Source organism: Coregonus lavaretus (genome assembly GCF_964263955.1).
Source record: "Coregonus lavaretus genome assembly, chromosome: 3".
NCBI classification, from domain to species: domain Eukaryota; kingdom Metazoa; phylum Chordata; class Actinopteri; order Salmoniformes; family Salmonidae; genus Coregonus; species Coregonus lavaretus.
The window spans coordinates 50622246-50640783 of NC_139990.1; the positions used below are offsets into that span (position 1 = coordinate 50622246).

Consider the following 18538-nt stretch of genomic DNA (forward strand, 5'->3'; position numbering starts at 1 on the left):
CTCAAACAACATGTTGCATGTGCACTCACAACAGAAGAGTGTGCATATGGTACCTAGTAGCTAATTGACAGATTGAGAGAGGGGGGTTGAGGTGGTAGAGAGAGAGAGACAGCGACTATTTATAACACCCTGAAACGGGACCCTTTACATGTGTTTCTGTCTGTCAGGCCGACCAACTGACAGGCTGACAGACACACAGCAGTGCTCTTTCTAATTTCTCTGCCATATCCTGTCTTCCTACCTAGATGGGCTGACTGTTTCTTGGTTAAGGGAGTTTGTTTTTATTTTTTCAAAGCTGAGAGGTTGATGGTTGACAGTTATCCTTCTGACTTTACTGCTCTTCCTCTCATTCACTTGGACCTTCTGTGTTTTCTTCACTTGGATTCTACTCTCTCTTATTAGATTTTCCTGCCTTGTTTTTTCATCTCCTCTGAGCATACCATCCTTTTCCCTTTCACCCTATTTTGTCCTCCCATCTCCCCACCGTTCCCTCTCTCCTGGTGGTTTTCAGGCTATGCACCATGCTCTCTTCTCCTACAGTGATTCTTCAGCCTTACGGACTGCCCGTCTATCCCCAGGGTGCCCAATGTTACCCCAGCCTAGTACAGGTAATCTACCTCTGTCTCTCTCTCTCTCAATCCCTCTGTTTTCCCTTTCCTTCTCTCTCCCTATTCCTACCATGTTTTAGGTCTGGCGTCTAGCATTGAAAGTCATTCTTGGTACTCTGTCAGTAGACCCAGAACCACATACAGAGATCAGCAAACTATACTGCATAGCTGTTGGTGCAAACATGTCCCCCATTGAATGTGGTCCTCTGTAGCTCAATTGGTAGAGCACGGCGCTTGTAACGCCAGGGTAGTGGGTTCGATCCCCGGGACCACCCATATGTAAAAATGTATGCGCACATGACTGTAAGTCGCTTTGGATAAAAGCGTCTGCTAAATGGCATATTATTATTATTAATTCTGTATACATGGCTCTCATTTCAAGCGTCATTGAGATAGTATGGTTTTGAATCACTGAATATGCTGAATCACTGGCCCGTGGAATGACATGTCATCATGACACAAACAACAGGTTGGAGGGCCTGTGAAATCAAAAGGTACATTCAGATGAAATGTATTCAGGCACAGTATTACGCAATATAAATAACACTGTTTGTGTTTGTCGCGATGATGATAGCAAAGTGGTTTATTGAACTGGATTAAAAAAAAAAAAATATTATGTTTATTTCAGAGTAGTTCACAGCAAAATGTAGTGGTGGGTCACAGCAACTGGTTGCCAGCATATATTTGTGTGATGAGATTGCAAACAGCTGCATCTAGGCCTAAATACTGTTGATAGCGCCAAACCCATTTGTTTCAAATGCAAGGACATACTGGCAGTTATATTTAGTCTGCAGGTCTCAGTGGTGCCAACAGGTTGTTTTGTGTGTGTGTGTGTGTGTGTGTTGTGTGTGTGAGTCCCTGACAACCCGTTGGTGAATGCCAGCACAGATATGATGTGTGTCTGGAAACTGTCTTCCTTGTCTCTCTGTGTCACAGCCCCTGTATTTTTAGCCTGTTCCTTGAAAAGTAGATTAACACAGAGAGAGATGGCTGCCCTGTCATGCAGTCTGTAGATAAGGGGGTATCCTGATATCCTGATAGTGTGTAGCCTGAGTAGGGGGATGAGGACCAGTGTACTGTGCTATGATCAGAACATACCAGCGGAGTAAAATGTCTGATGATCTGTGTTTGTGATCATATTACCTATTCCATATTACTGTATACTGTATGTAATATACACTAAGTGTACAAAACATTAGGGACACCTTCCTAATATTGAGTTGCACCCCCTTTTGCCCTCAGAACAGCCTCAATTTGTCGGGGCATGGACTCTACAAGGGGTCAAAAGCGTTACACAGGGATGCTGGCCCATGTTGACTCCAATGTTTCCCACAATTGTGTCAAGTTGGCTGGATGTCCTTTGGGGGGTGGTCCATTCTTGATACACACAGGAAATTGTTGAGTGTGAAAAACCCAGCAGCGTTGCAGTTCTTGACACACTCAAACCGGTGCACCTGGCACCTACTACCATACCCCGTTCTTAAATATTTTAAAATATTTTGTCTTGCCCATTCACCCTCTGATGAATGGCACACATACACAATCCATGTCTCAATTGTCTCAAGGCTTACAAATCCTTCTTTAACCTGTCTTCTCCCTTTCATCTACACTCTTAAGTGGATTTAACATCAATAAGGTAGCATAGCTTTTGCCTGGATTCACCTTGTCAGTCTATGTAATGGAAATATGTTTTGTACACTCATTGTAAACATACTGAATATAGTAGGCCATAGGGTGTGTGCGTATGTTTTTGTCCGTGCGTTTGTATCCTCGGCTATATGAGCCCTCTTAAAGGGCACATCTGCAGTTTGATGTCGTCTTCGGAGTGTAAATCCTCCAGCAGCTGTCCCAGCAACCACCTGTCTCAGAGCCTTTGACCCTGAAACCTGACAGCTGAATAGGGGGAGGAAGGACAGAGGGGAACAAATGGCAATCAAAAAAAGACTGCAAGGAAAAATGTTGAGACACATGGAGAGATACTGTGTATAATGTTTGTTTACTGACAATGTAATACTGTACTGGGAGTGGGAGACAAAGAGAGATAGTTTGTGTGTGTGAAGCTGGCCAATGCTAGTATCAAATAGATTATATTATCTACCCCCTCTCTGGCACTCTCCATGTATGGTGTGAGCTTGGGAAGGTCAGATATTGGGGGTGAGGTGGGGCGAGGGACACAATACAGGCATGTGTGTCTGTGTTGACATGTCCTCTAACATGGCCCAGTTACTGTGTGTACTAAAACATGATCGCCAGGACCTGCCATGTGAAAGCTAAAAGGACAGTTTGCTGAATTATTATGCGCCAACCCTGGAATAAACCCAAATATACAACACCCATGCCTTCCAATATTAGCAGACCGGATGCAGAGTAGTACATGTAAATACAATTTTATATTTTAAGGTTTTACTATGATGTTTTTTGATATGGTTGTTGTTTCGGCCCATTTGAAAACACTATATAAGATTATCTGCTAAATGACTAACCTTGTAAATGATATGTCTGTAAATCTATTCTAGAGACCTAATAAACTCAAGATGTTATCAGTCTCACTCCTGACCATCTCCCAGTGGAACTTATAAATTAAGAATTCAGAGGTAAAGGAGGAACACATGTGTGGTCTGTGAAGAGAAATCGTGTCCTTTGTACTGAAAGTGTTTGATAGGAAGAATCTGAGACCTACACAGACAAGGTGTTCCTGTTCCACTTATAGTGAACTAAGATAGTATATCTTACATTTTACATTACATTTACATTTCAGTAATTTAGCAGATGCTCTTATCCAGAGCGACTGCATTAATCTTAAAATAGCTAGGTGGGACAACCACATATCACAATCATAGCAACTACATTTTTCTTCAATAAATGAAGTTATCAGCAAAGTCAGTACTATTAGGAAAAGACAAGTGCGAGTGTTAGTTCATATCTTAGTATAGTAAGACCTTTGATGATGCTGTTTTACCTGCAGTAGACACACTGTTTTATTAGACCTATGAGAATGTAGGACACTCTCCTTGGGTTACATATCAGAATCGGCTTATCATACAAGGTTTAAATGATCAGTTCAGCTCTCACACCTTCCCTCCACTTCGCCTTCTTCAATTTCACAATCAGTCCTATCTCCCCCCATCCGATGAGTGCAACAGCTGATGGACAGATAGCGAGAGAGGTGGGAGGAGGAGAAGAGGTTGGAGAGAACAACATGAATCTGTATTAAATTACAGCCAGTCTGATATATAGGCCTTTAGACCTTGTGACACTAACTATGTTTACAACTGTAAAGGACAACACAAAAATCTACTAATGGCTTTGCCGATCTTCTGGTTGACCTAGGTTTCAGAGTAGAGATATAAGGGTTTATTACTGTGTTATAATGTGAACGATATAAAACTACTCAAATGTTGCCCACCTGTTTTTGTCTCTTCAAAGAGTCTGGTCAAAAAGAAGGTATTGGAATGATATGAATATTTACAAAGCATAGGAATGTCTACAAGGCAATATGTCAGCAATAACAGGGTATTAATAAGGATAGTATTCTTAGAGGTGACCTTTTAGTGGGCAAGTTGAAATACGGCTACAGTATTAGCTTTTAAATGTAGAAATTCCTGATTTGTGGGTAGCTCTCCTGAGTTTTTAGTGTGTGTTTCTGTGAGGAGGGGAAGGAGGGGTTAAAAGTGATTGACAGGTACAAATGACCACAGCTGGCATAGCCCCCCCCTGCTCCCCCTTCCCCCAGCACTCCTGTGATGTGATTGGTGGTTGAGTCGAATTTATGGTGTAGTGGGCGGGTGGAAGCTGGCATTAAAACATGTGGCAGTTGTTGGACAATGTACCAGAGCATCAGATATGCAGTGACGGGGTAAGACAATCATCTATTCTCCTATTGTGTGTCTGTGTCACCACCATCACTTTTCATTGTGTGATAATTGGTCACTTCACTGTGTGAACTCTCTGCTTACTTGCTGTTGGTTTTGGTACATTGAAGAATCAATGGATTGGAATGGATTTGGTACATTGATTAGATGATTATGATGACGTTGAAGGTATTAGTCTGGAATCAGTTCCGTGCTGAGTTGTTTTTTCATTACATGAAGTGTTTGTAGGTGCACTGCTTTGGCATAAGTGGTAAAGTATTGAGTATTTGCCAGATACTCTTTTTCAAAGGATGCTGAATCGTGAATGAATCCTCAAAAGGAATAGTATACGCATCACAATGAGCTGTACTGTAGGTATGGGATTGTAGTGTGGATCTTTCTTAAGGGCCTCTAGTTTTGTACCAGCTGTGCAAATCTAAGCTGCCCAGCCCCACTTAACCATAAGACATTTCCCAGGTGATATTTCACACTCAAAGACTCAGAGAAAATGACTTCTATGAAGCCTGAGGTCTTTGTGCTTACATGATACACTCACACATTGTCAATGAATGTATGCTGTGAATCAAAAAGGTCTATTTTAATGTAATTAATGAATAATTTGTTTCTTATAACAAGTGTCACACCCACTATTATAATTTCAATATGGTTTATCCTACAGCTAGGTTGGATAGATACTATGACAATGTTATTTTGATTGATTATTGACCAATTCCCTTCTCTCATCCAATCACAGGGAGGCCCAGGCCAGGAGGCCGGCAGTGGTGACCCCACCCTCCCCCAGGTCTATGCACAGCCTCCCTCATACCCTCCACCAGGACAAGCTCCTCCCACACCTGCAGGCAGACTTCCTCCTCTAGACTATAGTCCCGCCCACCCCAACTCAGAGTACCAGGAGCATCACCAGCTCAGAGTCTATCAGGGCCCACAACACGAAGGGGCTGACACTCTGGCAGCCAATAGCACGGTAAGAACAACATAATAGACTGGAGGTGTGTGACTATAGAAGTAGTGTCCAGGAAAGATAGAGAGACAGAGATACCTTTTAATCAAGATATGTAGATACTGTATGTGTATAGGGGGGAATCACATGTTGTTTGTAACATATTTCTAGGAGGGGATTTTATTCTAATCAACGACAACATGTCATACAAAGTTTGAGGAAATTCTTTGTTAGTAACATGGAACACACACACACAGACACAGACACAGACACACAAACACACACACACACACACACACACACACACACACACACACACACACACACACACACACACACACACACACACACACACACACACACACACACACACACACACACACACACACACACACACACACACACACACACACACACAGAGTACCATAGTACTTCTATGTTTAGCTCCCCACCTCCACTCCTGTGCCCATGTAGGGGAATCTCCCCTGACACCCAGCAGAGCAGATAGGGGCAGCTGAGAGGGGATTCGTTTTTGAAAGTGAATCCCCTCCATCTCTCTCTCTCTTTCCTTCTCTCGTTCCCTCTCCCATTTATCTGGAAATAGAGCAGGTAATCCCAAAGTTGTTAACATGCAGTATGTCTGTGTAAGATCATGCATCAGGTTACTGGTAGGGGGTTGGGGTAAAGAAAGTTGAGAAAGGAAAAGTTAACAACACAGGAGAATGGAACAACACAGTATTTCAATGTAGGATTATAATTGAAATGTATTTTGGTATATGTTATGGCATAAGTTATCAGGGTTCAATGTAAAATGTCCTAGTATTTATTTTCATATAGCCTACAGCACAAAATGACATGTATTTGATGGGGAACTTGTGTATTTTCATTAGGAACAATGGCCAGTTAATGAACTTATAATGAGGAAAACATGTACATGTACTGTATGTTTATGTCCAGTGTCCTGGTAGGCTTCATTTACTGTAGGTCATTACTCTAGACACAGACAGAGGTGAATGGTGAATAAAGGTCAATGCATTGTGACTGTGAAGTCCTTTTCCCTGCCTCAGCAGCTCTTTCTCATGTCATAACTGACTTTTATGGCCACGTTTATATATTCCATCACTAGAGCCCCTGACTTACAAGGTCCATCCTGATTTTCGGGGGAAAGTTGAGACGCCGCCACACATCATGGAGGTGGGGTCAACGGGGGAGGCCGACCTGGTGACCCCCTCCCCCCCCCCCCCCTCCGAAATATCGGCCAGGTTCAGAAATCAATTTTGCATCGTGACATGACACCAACATCCAACCCAACCCACCCAACCCTTTCTTCCACTCCCCCCCCACCCTCTCTCCACTGTCCCACTTCCCCAAAGCCTGTTTCTGGTGTGTGTGTGTGTGGATGGGACTCTGATGGTGTGTGTGTGAACCATGCTGTCCTAACTATGGTTGCCATGGGAAGCCAGTATATAACAACACAGCAGTAGCCTGTACAGTATGTACTGTATGTGTTTGTGTGAAGCTCTCTCTCTCTCTGTCTTTTTTTCTCTCTCTCTCTCTCTCCGCGTGAATGTGTCTCTCTATCCCCCTCCCTCTGTTTCTACCCCATTAATACATGCCCCCTCGGAATCTTGAGTAATGATCTTTAACCTTTGGCAGAAAAAAGCAGCACCGTGACCCCAAACTGACATTTAGAACATTCAACTTTGACCCTGCCCAGCACTATGCCTCCCAGCTCCCACTCCTCACCCCAACCCAAGCTTTTTGTGCAAGTTCCTGCCTTGTTCACTTTATCTTTTTGTTTAATTTATTCTTTATCGTTGCTCTGAAGACATTGTGCACTCTCTATCTCTTTCTATCAGCCTTCCTATATTATAATGCTAATAATACCTGTGTTTTTAGTTCTGCATATTAGGATCTGTATTTTGAATTGCATTAATATTTATCTGACTTCTTTCAAGCCTGCATTCACTTAGATTTTCAATTGAAAGATATTTTTCACTTTTGCTATTTTTTTTCACATTGCACTCTGCTCTCTCTCTCCTCTCTCCCCCACTGCTCTCTCTCTCCTCTCTCCCCCACTGCTCTCTCTCTCCTCTCTCCCCCACTGCTCTCTCTCTCCTCTCTCCCCCACTGCTCTCTCTCTCCTCTCACCCCACTGCTCTCTCTCTCCTCTCTCCCCCACTGATCTCTCTCTCCTCTCTCCCCCACTGCTCTCTCTCTCCTCTCTCCCCCAATGCTCTCTCTCTCCTCTCTCCCCTACTGCTCTCTCTCTCCTCTCTCCCCCACTGCTCTCTCTCTCCTCTCTCCCCCACTGCTCTCTCTCTCCTCTCTCCCCCACTGCTCTCTCTCTCCTCTCTCCCCCACTGCTCTCTCTCTCCTCTCTCCCCCACTGCTCTCTCTCTCCTCTCTCCCCCACTGCTCTCGCTCACTGATTTTTTTGTGCAATATTTTTCATCTTAATTTTCTGGTTTGGACTCATATAATCCCTTGGTTTTTGGAGGACCAACACATCGTGGCATCGTGGTGCATTGTGGGATAGTGAATGTTTTGGTTTTGAAGCACATTACTATATCCTGTATGGTTTTGCATGGGGGCATTTTAATGAGATTATATTATGAAAATGTATTCCTGCAGGCTTACTGTTTACGTGTCTATATAATCTATGTCACCTGAACTACCTAGTTATTATGAATTTCTAAGTATAATTCATCACAATTATGTTCAGTATGATATTGTATTTAGTTACAGTTCCTCCAAAGTCTTTCTGTTGGGGGAGCTGCTACTTTCTATATTTGCTGGTTGTTATAACTGAATCAACATGACTATGTAGTCTAATATTTTATTAGTGTACATCAGAGGAGGCTGGTGCCCGGAGCTATAGGAGGACTGGCTCATTGTAATAGCTGGAATGGAATCGATGGAATGGTACCAAACACATCAAACACATGGAAACAACTTTACAGCCATTACATTGAGGCCATCCTTCTATAGCTCCTCCCACCAGCCTCCTCTTGTGTACATATCTTTTGATATTTTCTAACGGGCATGTATTTAAACGCCTCACTAAAATGAGGTACTGTTCACACCTCCACACTCCTGCCTGAAAAGGATCACTGGGTGCTGAATGCTTATTTGGACTGAGTTGTGATCACTTGATTCAATTAAAATGATCAACATTTTTCTAATGCAATGTGATGCCTCTGTAATTGGACACTGTACCAGAACATGTGAACTGTTTTGATAGATTTGAAGAAAAAATCTGCTTTATCTCAGAATCCTTTTACTAAATTGTAAATTAGTTGTTTATTCAGAGGTGTACAAGTGCATGGACCAATTGGCAACATGTCCTTATTTTCCTCTGTAATCTCCCCCATTCTTTCTCTACCTTTCCCTTGAAACCTTTTCTATATCCTTCTCCTGCTCTCTGTCCTTCTATCCTCCTCCTGCTCCCCACCCTTTTCTCCTTCTTTTTCTTCTTCTTCTGCTCTTCCTCTGTCTATTCTCTTCCTCCTCTTCTTCCTTCGCTCCTTTCCTTCCTTTCCCCTTCCTTCACTTCCTTTCTTTCCTCCTCATCTCCTCTATTCTTCCTTTTCCTCCTCTTCTTCTTCCTCTCTTCCTCTCCTCCTCCTCTTCTATCTCCCAGGACGATGCCCTGGTTCCGGTGACCTCTGACTCCCAGGCTCTGAGCGTGTCAGTGTCATCAGGGGGCGGAACAGGAAGTGGTAGCGACGAGGAGGTGTCAGGCAAGGCTCAGCCCAAACGCCTCCACGTCTCCAACATCCCCTTCCGCTTCAGAGACCCAGACCTCAGACAGATGTTTGGGGTGAGAGACACAACTAGTGGTTATGTCAGGGTTTATTATCCTACGAGACATGATGTCATCCTACGAGACATTATGTAATCTCTTATAACCTCAGTGATAACCTGTTGACAAGATTGTGATCTGGTTTTGTCTTTCAGCAATTTGGCAAGATCCTGGATGTGGAGATTATCTTTAATGAGAGAGGGTCAAAGGTGAGAGACCACTCAATATCAGAAATTACAAACTGAATGAATGACACCTGGTTGCCATGTTGTTGTTGCCTTACCAAGACAATGACAAATTGGACGATCAGAAATGTTTCTCCTTCCGTCTCTCAGGGCTTTGGGTTTGTGACCTTTGAGAGCGCAATGGAGGCAGACCGAGCGAGGGAAAAACTGAACGGAACGATCGTTGAGGGGAGGAAGGTTGAGGTGAGGAATAACTATCTATAGTATGGCTATCTTGAATATCTATCTATCTATCTATCTATCTATCTATCTATCTATCTATCTATCTATCTATCTATCTATCTATCTATCTGTCTGTCTGTCTGTCTGTCTGTCTGTCTGTCTGTCTGTCTGTCTGTCTGTCTGTCTGTCTGTCTGTCTGTCTGTCTGTCTGTCTGTCTGTCTGTCTGTCTGTCTGTCTAAGAAATTGTCCTCTCTGTCTGTGCAGGTGAACAATGCTACAGCCAGAATAGTTACCAAGAAGCCCCAAACACCTCTTGTGAATGGTGAGGTTTCAAGTAAGATACCTAAAGTTATTTGGACACCTTTCCATGGCCTGTGGGAGGGGTTGGACATGCACTCTGTACTTCTGAACTGTGTCTGTGTGTTCCCTTTATTCTCCATGACCTCCACTGTCTCTTTTCTCCTTTACTTGTTGTTTAACCTCTCTCTCTCTTTCTCTCAACTTCTCCCTCCTTCTCTCTCTTTCTCTCTCTCTCTCTCTCTCCTTCTCTCAACTTATCCCTTCTTCTCTCTCTTTCTCTCGCTCTCTCTCTCTCCTCTCTTTTTATCTTTCTCTCACTCTCTCTCGCTCTCTCTCCTTCTCTCTCTCTCTCTCTCCTTCTCTCCTTCTTTCTCTCTCTCTCTCTCTTTCTCTCTTTCTCTTTCTCTCTCTTCGTAGCCCCTGGATGGAAGATCAACCCTGTCATGGGAGCGATGTATGCACCTGAACTCTACACCGGTGAGTTTCAATGTGAGTTTTCGGGTGAGTTTGATTATTTCATCAATCAATAGTTAAGACATGGGTTTCCAGAGTGGGAGACCCGTGTTCAGATCCCATCTGTGATACTCAACTCTCTTTTAGATGGCTCTAAGAAAGCATGCTCCCTTGGGGGAGTCAATAAACACGCTTATGAAGGCAGGGTCGCTACAGTACATATCCTAGTGGGTACTGTAAGCTCTCTCTCTTTCTCTCCCTCCTCAGTTGCCAGTTTCCCCTACCCCGTAGCTACTCCCACCCTGGCCTATCGGGGCTCACCGCTGCGTGGGCGGGGCCGGGCTGTCTACAACACAATTCGCTCAGCTGCTGCAGCCACACCCACTGCCATGCCCGCCTACCCTGGGTAAGATCATTTCTATCTTCAAAAAATATATTTGAATAATTAATAACAATTTCCATTGTAAGTGTAAGTAAATGTTTTAATTTTCACTGTTTAATGTATGAATGATAGAATGTCTCCTTTCAGTGTGGTGTACCAAGATGGATTATATGGAGCTGAAGTCTATGTAAGTTAACGTTTTTCTTCTGATTTCATCTTAATTTCAGGCTGTCTGCCTTGTGTTTAGCTAAAAGCTTATCTTGTCTCTGAATATATTTTTTCCTATCAGGGCGGGTATCCTGCAGCGTACAGAGTCGCCCAATCAGCATCCGCAGCCACAGCAACGTACAGTGATGGGTGAGCAGCAGCGCCCAATGACTGACAATGTGACTCCGTTTGAATGAGGATTTGAAGGAATTTTTCCTTCAAATGGGACTTAGAACATGAGATAAGCAGCACTCTGATGCTGAGGTTCTGTGGTCTTCAAGTCTGTTCTATAGGGGCTCACTGTTTGTTCTAACACAGTACTAGCACACCTGTTTAGTAACCTGGACTAACATAGTAAACCAACATCCAGGACACTCAAATTAGTATGATATGTTACATTTGGTATGGTATGCATTAATTAGTGGACGTCCATCATCCATTTCCTATGATATGTTATGAATTACAACAATTCGTTCAATATGTTACGAATTTGCAATACGTATGATATATTACAAATTCAAATTTGTTGTGGCTAACATTGGGTAGGGTTTAAGGTTAGGGTTAAGGTTAGGGTTTAGGAGTTACGTTAAAGGGTTAGGGGAAGGATTAGCTAACATGCTAAGTAGTTGCAAAGTAGCTAAAAAGTAGTAAGTAGTTGCAACGTTGTCCGTGATGAAATTCGAACATGACGTTTGCGTAATACGCCCATCCATCCACTCCGAACCGCCCACCCTCCTTTCATTTTTGCCTTAAGTATCCTGCTGTCTTATGTAACCATACCAAACTTAACATATCATACTAATTTGAGTTTCCCGGATTTTTGTTTTCTATGTAACGTCTAGGCTGGTTTAGTATGTTTTCTCATTTGGGTTTTGTTTTGTTGGTCCATCAGATATGGCCGAGTTTATGCTGCTGCAACGGATCCCTACCACCATTCAGTGGGACCCACGACAGCATACGGAGTCGGAACAATGGTGAGCCTCTTTAAAACTCATAAGCAGTACCACTCCAACTTTTAAAGTGTTCATGTGACCCACTATGTCATCCAGACCATTGTTTCTAGCCACGAGCCAGACTTTAATCAAGCCTCAAAAAGGAATCAGCCTCAACCCGCCAGTGGGCACCGATCCACCATCATTTATCATATCTTCTACTTATTTCTAGGCCAGTCTGTACAGAGGAGGATACAACCGCTTCACCCCTTACTGAGCTGCCCAATGGGAGCCTGGAAGCCGCTCTGTGACCCCGCCACCTCGTCCAGGATTGGCCAGTCCCAGGACAACAATGCAGGACAGGTTATGATATCACTGAGCTCTGTGTCACTTCCTGTCTGACCCCCTTCCTCCCTTGGGAGACTGTAAAATCCAACCGACTGAACGTGTAAATACTGTAGTAGCTATTCACTATTTATTCTATCGGAGAATACATATAGGATAAAGAGCCTGATCTAATTTATAGACAGTTATTTAAAACCTTTATTTTACACTTCATTTGTATTGTTTGTGCCACTAATTTGTTCCAGGGTTTAAGAATGTAAAGATTTCTGCCTCCGTACCTGCTTTATAAGCTACTCTTTCAATATTCTAACAGAGAGAGTTGAATGTGAGCCATTTTATTTTTCATTGGCTGGACTTCATGGTGCAATACTGCAACTCAAGTGGCACAACAATACTGGTTTCTCTACATGGTGACATTTGTAAAAAAACGTTTTTTATCAACGTCTGAGCTTTCGACATTTCAAGAATGAAATTGTAGAGTACAATGACATTTTATACAGTTAAATTACTTATTTTTGATGACACTGGTTTTGTCAATGATGTAGCGCACTGTTTGAGGACGTTGAAGTGTGTGTGTGTGTGCTTGTGTGTGGGAGTATGTGACGACATCAATACTCAATTAACAAAGCACAAGCTATGAGAGACAGCAATGGTACTGGTATTGTTAATGTGCACAGTAATATTTTTTAAATTACATTTACATTTTAGTCATTTAGCAGACGCTCTTATCCAGAGCGACTTACAGTTAGTGAGTGCATACATTATTTTTTGTATTTTTTTTTCATACTGGCCCCCCGTGGGAATCAAACCCACAACCCTGGCGTTGCAAACATCATGCTCTACCAACTGAGCTACATCCCTGCCGGCCATAAATGCTTCTAGATCCCTAAAACTATAATTTGCATAAAATGTACATTTGTTTTTGTTTTCCTAACAATCTACCTCTGATTCTAAACATTTTTCACTTGTCAAAAGAGCATTCAGGAGCCATTACTTCTCTGTCAACAAATTAACTGTAACAAAACATTTATTTATATTTTTCATTGTTGAGCTTCTATCTTCTCTCTGCTTTGCATAATGCTCAATGTTAAATACTAGCTATTCGCCAAACTTCCCTAACCCACTCTATCATTTTTCTATGGCAGCCTCATTCTGGGTATTATTTTGCTCTGCCTGACGAGCATGTAACCTCTATGGTGCTTTCCCTTATTTCCTCTGTCCTGTTAAACTCTATGATGTTGTGTCCGGTTTCCTCTTCCTGTTCTCTCGCCTGCATCTCTCCATTCTGTTTGAGAATCTGTGTTCTATCCATAGAAAGAATCAGATGAGTTCTAATTCTATGGTTCCATCTCTCCTTCTCTATCCTGTACTTTAGATTGACTGTTGTCTGTTTGCTGTTGACCTCTCAATAAAACCTTGTTTACGTTTCCCTTTCCTCTCCTCTCTTTGATTACTGTAATTTTCGTTTCTCTTTTTCAATGCCTCTTTTTGCAGTCCTTCCTTCTTCTGCTCAAACTTATATTCTGTGTTCCTTTTCTCTACTATAACTGTAAGCTCTGAGGCTGACTGATACCAGTGCAAGAAGGTTGTGAGTGCACTACAGAAATTACTGTCTGCATATGTTTATGCAACTGTTTCTGGTTTAGTACCTTTGTACTGTATGGACTGAATCCTAATTTAAGATCAGCGCATGTAACTTCATTTTAGAGTTTAGTATCTCAAATGTTGTATGCTTGGTTCTAGGGATGCTGCAGTATAGTACCTAGACACCCAGCCCTGTGCCTGCCTTGCTTTACTGTGTGGTCTTATTGCATGTTTCAACCTATGGGCTGTACCTCTTCTTTATGCAAAGTTCATCTTTAGTTTTTGTATGTTTTCCCCTCTCTTTCTTTACTGCTTTGTTTACTGATTCATTTCATTATTCAATTTCAACAACGGTTTGACTGTGATGCCTTCATCAGGGTATTTTTTACACCTAGTAACAATGTATAATATGGAAAAAGAGACATTTTACTTCTACTCTCTCTCTCTCTCTCGCTCTCTTGCTCTCTCGCTCTCTCTCATTCTCTTTCTCTCTCAATTCAATTTCAATTTAAGGGCTTTATTGGCATGGGGAAACATATGTTTACATTGCCAAAGCAAGTTAAATAGATAATAAACAAATGAACAGTAAACATTACACTCGCTCTCTCTCGCTCTCTCTATTTCAAACTCCTCTGCTTTCACGTCGTTCTTTTTCCATTTTCTTTATGCATGGCTATCATATCTATAATGTCCCCTTCTTTCAATCTAATAGCAATGTTTTACTTATTTAGCTAAACTTTTTCTCATGTTTCTTCACTCTTTATCCGTTTCACCTTTTCTGTATTTATCTTATGGCTTTCTTTCTTCACCTTTTCTGTCTTTCTTCACCCTTTCTGTCTTTCTTAACATTTTCCTGTCCTCTTCTTGCCTGATGCTATTGTCTTCATTTTCTAAACTTTCTTTCTCTGCTTTGACACTTTCAAATAATTTCCTCACCATCTTGACTCCGTATGTCATCATGTCTTTCTCTAAATTGTACATGTCCTATATTCTTTCACTGTAATGTTTCCTTCCTGGCGTCTTACTTCTGCTGCCCTCTTCTCTATTTTCCCAACAGCATTTCTGCTTTATTTTCCTTTTCCTAGCTTCATCTTTCCTCTTGCTGTCTTCTATTTACTCAATATTGCTTTTTCTTTTCCCATCTTCGGTTTCTGAATTTTATTGCGCTTTTCCTCTGCTACTGATTTTCTGCAGTTCTTTTCTCTTTATTTCATATTTCCTCTTTCTTGCTAAACTCTCCTTTTGCTTTTTACACACTGTCCTCTTAGCTGTCTTGTAGTCATCTAGCTGTGCCACTTTTACTTTTCTTGGCTTTGATCATTTCTGTAATTCTGCTTCACTCTATGCTTTGGTATTTACTTTCTCTATTAATATAAACTCTTTCATAATACTAACATTACAACCTTCTGATTCTTTTACCTGACTTGTGAGTTCTATCTTTCTGTTAGCTTTAAGCTATAACTAATTTCCTATTTATTATTTTTCTGTTTTCTGTCATTTATGTATCTCTTCTATTTTAAAGTTTTCTAAATGTTCTGACCATCTTCCTTTATTTCTCAGCTCATTGCTTTCCTTCACTCTACTGTGCTGTCTATTTCTTCTCTTTTTTGTAAATCTATTTCCTCCTCTTTCCCTCTGCTCCTCTGCTCCTCTTTAGGTCCTCCTCTTTCCCTCTGCTCCTCTCTGTCCCTCTTTAGGTCCTCCTCTTTCCCTCTGCTCCTCTGCTCCTCTTTAGGTCCTCCTCTTTCCCTCTGCTCCTCTCTTTCCCTCTTTAGGTCCTCCTCTTTCCCTCTGCTCCTCTCTGTCCCTCTATAGGTCATCCTCTTTCCCTCTGCTCCTCTCTGTCCCTTTTTAGATACCCCTCTTTCCCGCTGCTCCTCTCTGTCCCTCTTTAGGTCCTCTTTTTTCCCTCTGCTCCTCTCTGTCCCTCTTTAGGTCCTCTTCTTTCCCTCTGCTCCTCTCTGTCCCTCTTTAGGTCCTCTTCTTTCCCTCTGCTCATCTCTGTCCCTCTTTAGGTCCTCTTCTTTCCCTCTGCTCCTCTCTGTCCCTCTTTAGGTCCTCTTCTTTCCCTCTGCTCCTCTTTAGGTCCTACTCTTTCCCTATGCTCCTCTCTGTCCCTCTTTAGGTCCTCTTCTTTCCCTCTACTCCTCTCTGTCCCTCTTTAGGTCCTCTTCTTTCCCTCTGCTCCTCTCTGTCTCTCTTTAGGATCTCCTCTTTCCCTCTGCTCCTCTCTGTCCCTCTTAGGTCCTCTTCTTTCCCTATGCTCCTCTCTGTCCCTCTTTAGGTCCTCCTCTTTCCCTCTGCTCCTCTCTGTCCCTCTTTAGGGCCTCCTCTTTCCCTCTGCTCCTCTCTGTCCCTCTTTAGGTCCTCTTCTTTCCCTCTGCTCCTCTCTGTCCCTCTTTAGGTCCTCCTCTTTCCCTCTGCTCCTCTCTGTCCCTCTTTAGGTCCTCCTCTTTCCCTCTGTCCCTCTTTAGGTCCTCCTCTTTCCCTTTGCTCCTCTCTGTCCCTCTTTAGGTCCTCCTCTTTCCCTCTGCTCCTCTCTGTCCCTCTTTAGGTCCTCCTCTTTCCCTCTGCTACTCTCTGTCCCTCTTTAGGTCCTCCTCTTTCCCTCTGCTCCTCTCTGTCCCTCTAGGCTTTCTGTTTAGGTCTTTATCTGCTATGCTGTTCTTCTTCTTTCTTCTTCTCCATTCCACTGTTCTGAATGCTTTCCTGTCTTCTGCTGAGCTCTGAAAAACTGCTTTCATCTTTTAGTAGTCTAGTCAGCATCTTCCATCTCCTCTCCTTTTTCTCTGTCATGTTCTATGCCCATAGCTTTCATTTTTTTCTGAAGTCGGCTCTTTTCTCGTGTACCTCTTCTTCTCTATTTATATTGACCCTTCCATGTATTTTTTCAAATCCTGCTTTCAAGTCTGTCACCTTTTATTCCTGTGTGCTTTTACAAACTAGTCATTTTCTCTCCCTATAACTTATTTTCCTTCATTATGAACTTCTCTTCAGTAGTGTATCTTGTAGAACTTCCTGTCTACCTATCTGTAGTTCTCTATAATACATGCTAATTAGGCTTGTAGCTTTAACAGTGCTTGTTGCTTCTTTACCCTATAGCTTTTAGCCTACTCAATTTCCTCTTCATTATTTTGCTTCCATCTTTGCATGCCTTTAAAACTGCTCTCTGGTCATAGTGAGCTATTCTTTAGACTCTTTTCTGTCATATTCTTTTGACATTTAATATTGTTCCTTGAATAAAGTTCAGTGCCAATCCCTAGAAACAGTGCAATCATGTTGATGGTCAAGTGATGTGAAAGCAGGAATTTCAGATGAGTTGAGAAAAAAATCAGGACTTTGAATGTGATGAATGTCAATCTATCAACTCACTGAACTGTCCCTGTAATATGATTGATTGTCCATTGCTGCAGCACTCGTCATTGCTGTCTCTCAGTTCTGATCATAGTTATTTTCTTCAATAAATGCCTTTTTGTCAATGTTCAGTGTGAGTAGTCTTCTGGGTTTGATACAATATCAATCTTCAGCATCCATTTTCATATTATGATTAAGTATAAGTGTAAAATGTCACTTCAATAACTCAAGACAAACAATACTTATTTCTAAACTTTTTTTTTTTATTAGGTTTAAGAAAAGAAAATGCATATACACAGTATTTACAAAATGGGAGTATTTCATTTCAAATACAATCCAGGGAGGGATGAGACTGGGGAGGAGATATTTTGCAGGTATATCCTTTAGTTTCAGCTTGCTGCAACAGAAACCACCTAAGCAGTGTAGAAGCAATACTTACTACTGAGAATGGATAGTTACTCAGCAAAAACAGTCACTAGCAAACAGATTCTCAAAATGAAGAGGGTGGAGAAAGGAGAAAGAGATTCTGATAAAAGGGAAGAGGGAGGGGACACATGCAGGTAAGGAGAGAGAGAGGAGTGAAAAGGAGCAAAAGAACAAGTCCACTAAATACAGTGAAAAATGAAAAGATGAAAAATGAACCGATGCATCAGGCTGAAGTAAGAAAAGGGAATTCTTCAAGTGCAGTCTAACAGGACAAAACGGAGGCAGGAGTTACACATTGATGGGCTTCAAGAAATTCAAGAAGTGTGAGAAAAAAAAAAACATAGGGTGTCAGAAGGAACAGTTGAGAGAGAAGGAGCAGCAGATTTTAAAGAGAAGCATTTTTAGTTACATGGAAATATATAGTTGGAAACGCTATTGAACAAAAAAATGAATGTATCAGAATTAAAAGCATCAACGTGAGATATGAGAGGTTCTGCAATGTTAAACAAATCTGACCAGGAGATAGTACACTACATAAACTTGACTTCACTGTTGAAGAGGTGTCTGAAATCAACTGTGACAAGCAAGACAGAACAGCATCCTGTTTAGGAAAGTTACAGAGCAAGACAATCATACTATAAACCATAATCCATCTAACATCAAAGTAGAGCATGTCAACAAACCTGTGTTAAACACATTTCAAATATTCTGATATGGGAGCCAACTTCTACCGGACTACTCAAAACAGACAGGAATGTAGCCAAATATAAGCAGACAAGAAAAAAAAGTATAGAATGGAATTGAGTATTATCCTTGATATAATGGAAATTGTATGCTGTATGTCCAGATCCATTTGAAATCCCAAAAAGTAGTTTACATGCTAGAGATACTTATTACTGTGTTACCAAGTTAAATTAACTCC

The 18538-nt window shown here is 41.8% G+C and overlaps 1 protein-coding gene across 1 annotated transcript; it reads left to right on the forward strand.

Annotated features, from left to right (window-relative positions):
• Positions 1–521: 521 nt before the first annotated feature.
• Positions 522–12184, forward strand: rbfox1l (RNA binding fox-1 homolog 1, like; the record flags this gene model as incomplete). The annotated part of the gene is made up of 12 exons (XM_084152974.1): positions 522–608; positions 5214–5444; positions 9064–9243; positions 9381–9434; positions 9561–9653; positions 9898–9955; positions 10351–10410; positions 10654–10792; positions 10916–10955; positions 11058–11125; positions 11868–11949; positions 12140–12184. 12 exons carry the CDS (start codon positions 522–524, stop codon positions 12182–12184), a joined length of 1137 nt encoding a protein of 378 aa, XP_084009100.1.
• Between the last annotated feature and the right edge of the window lie 6354 nt (positions 12185–18538).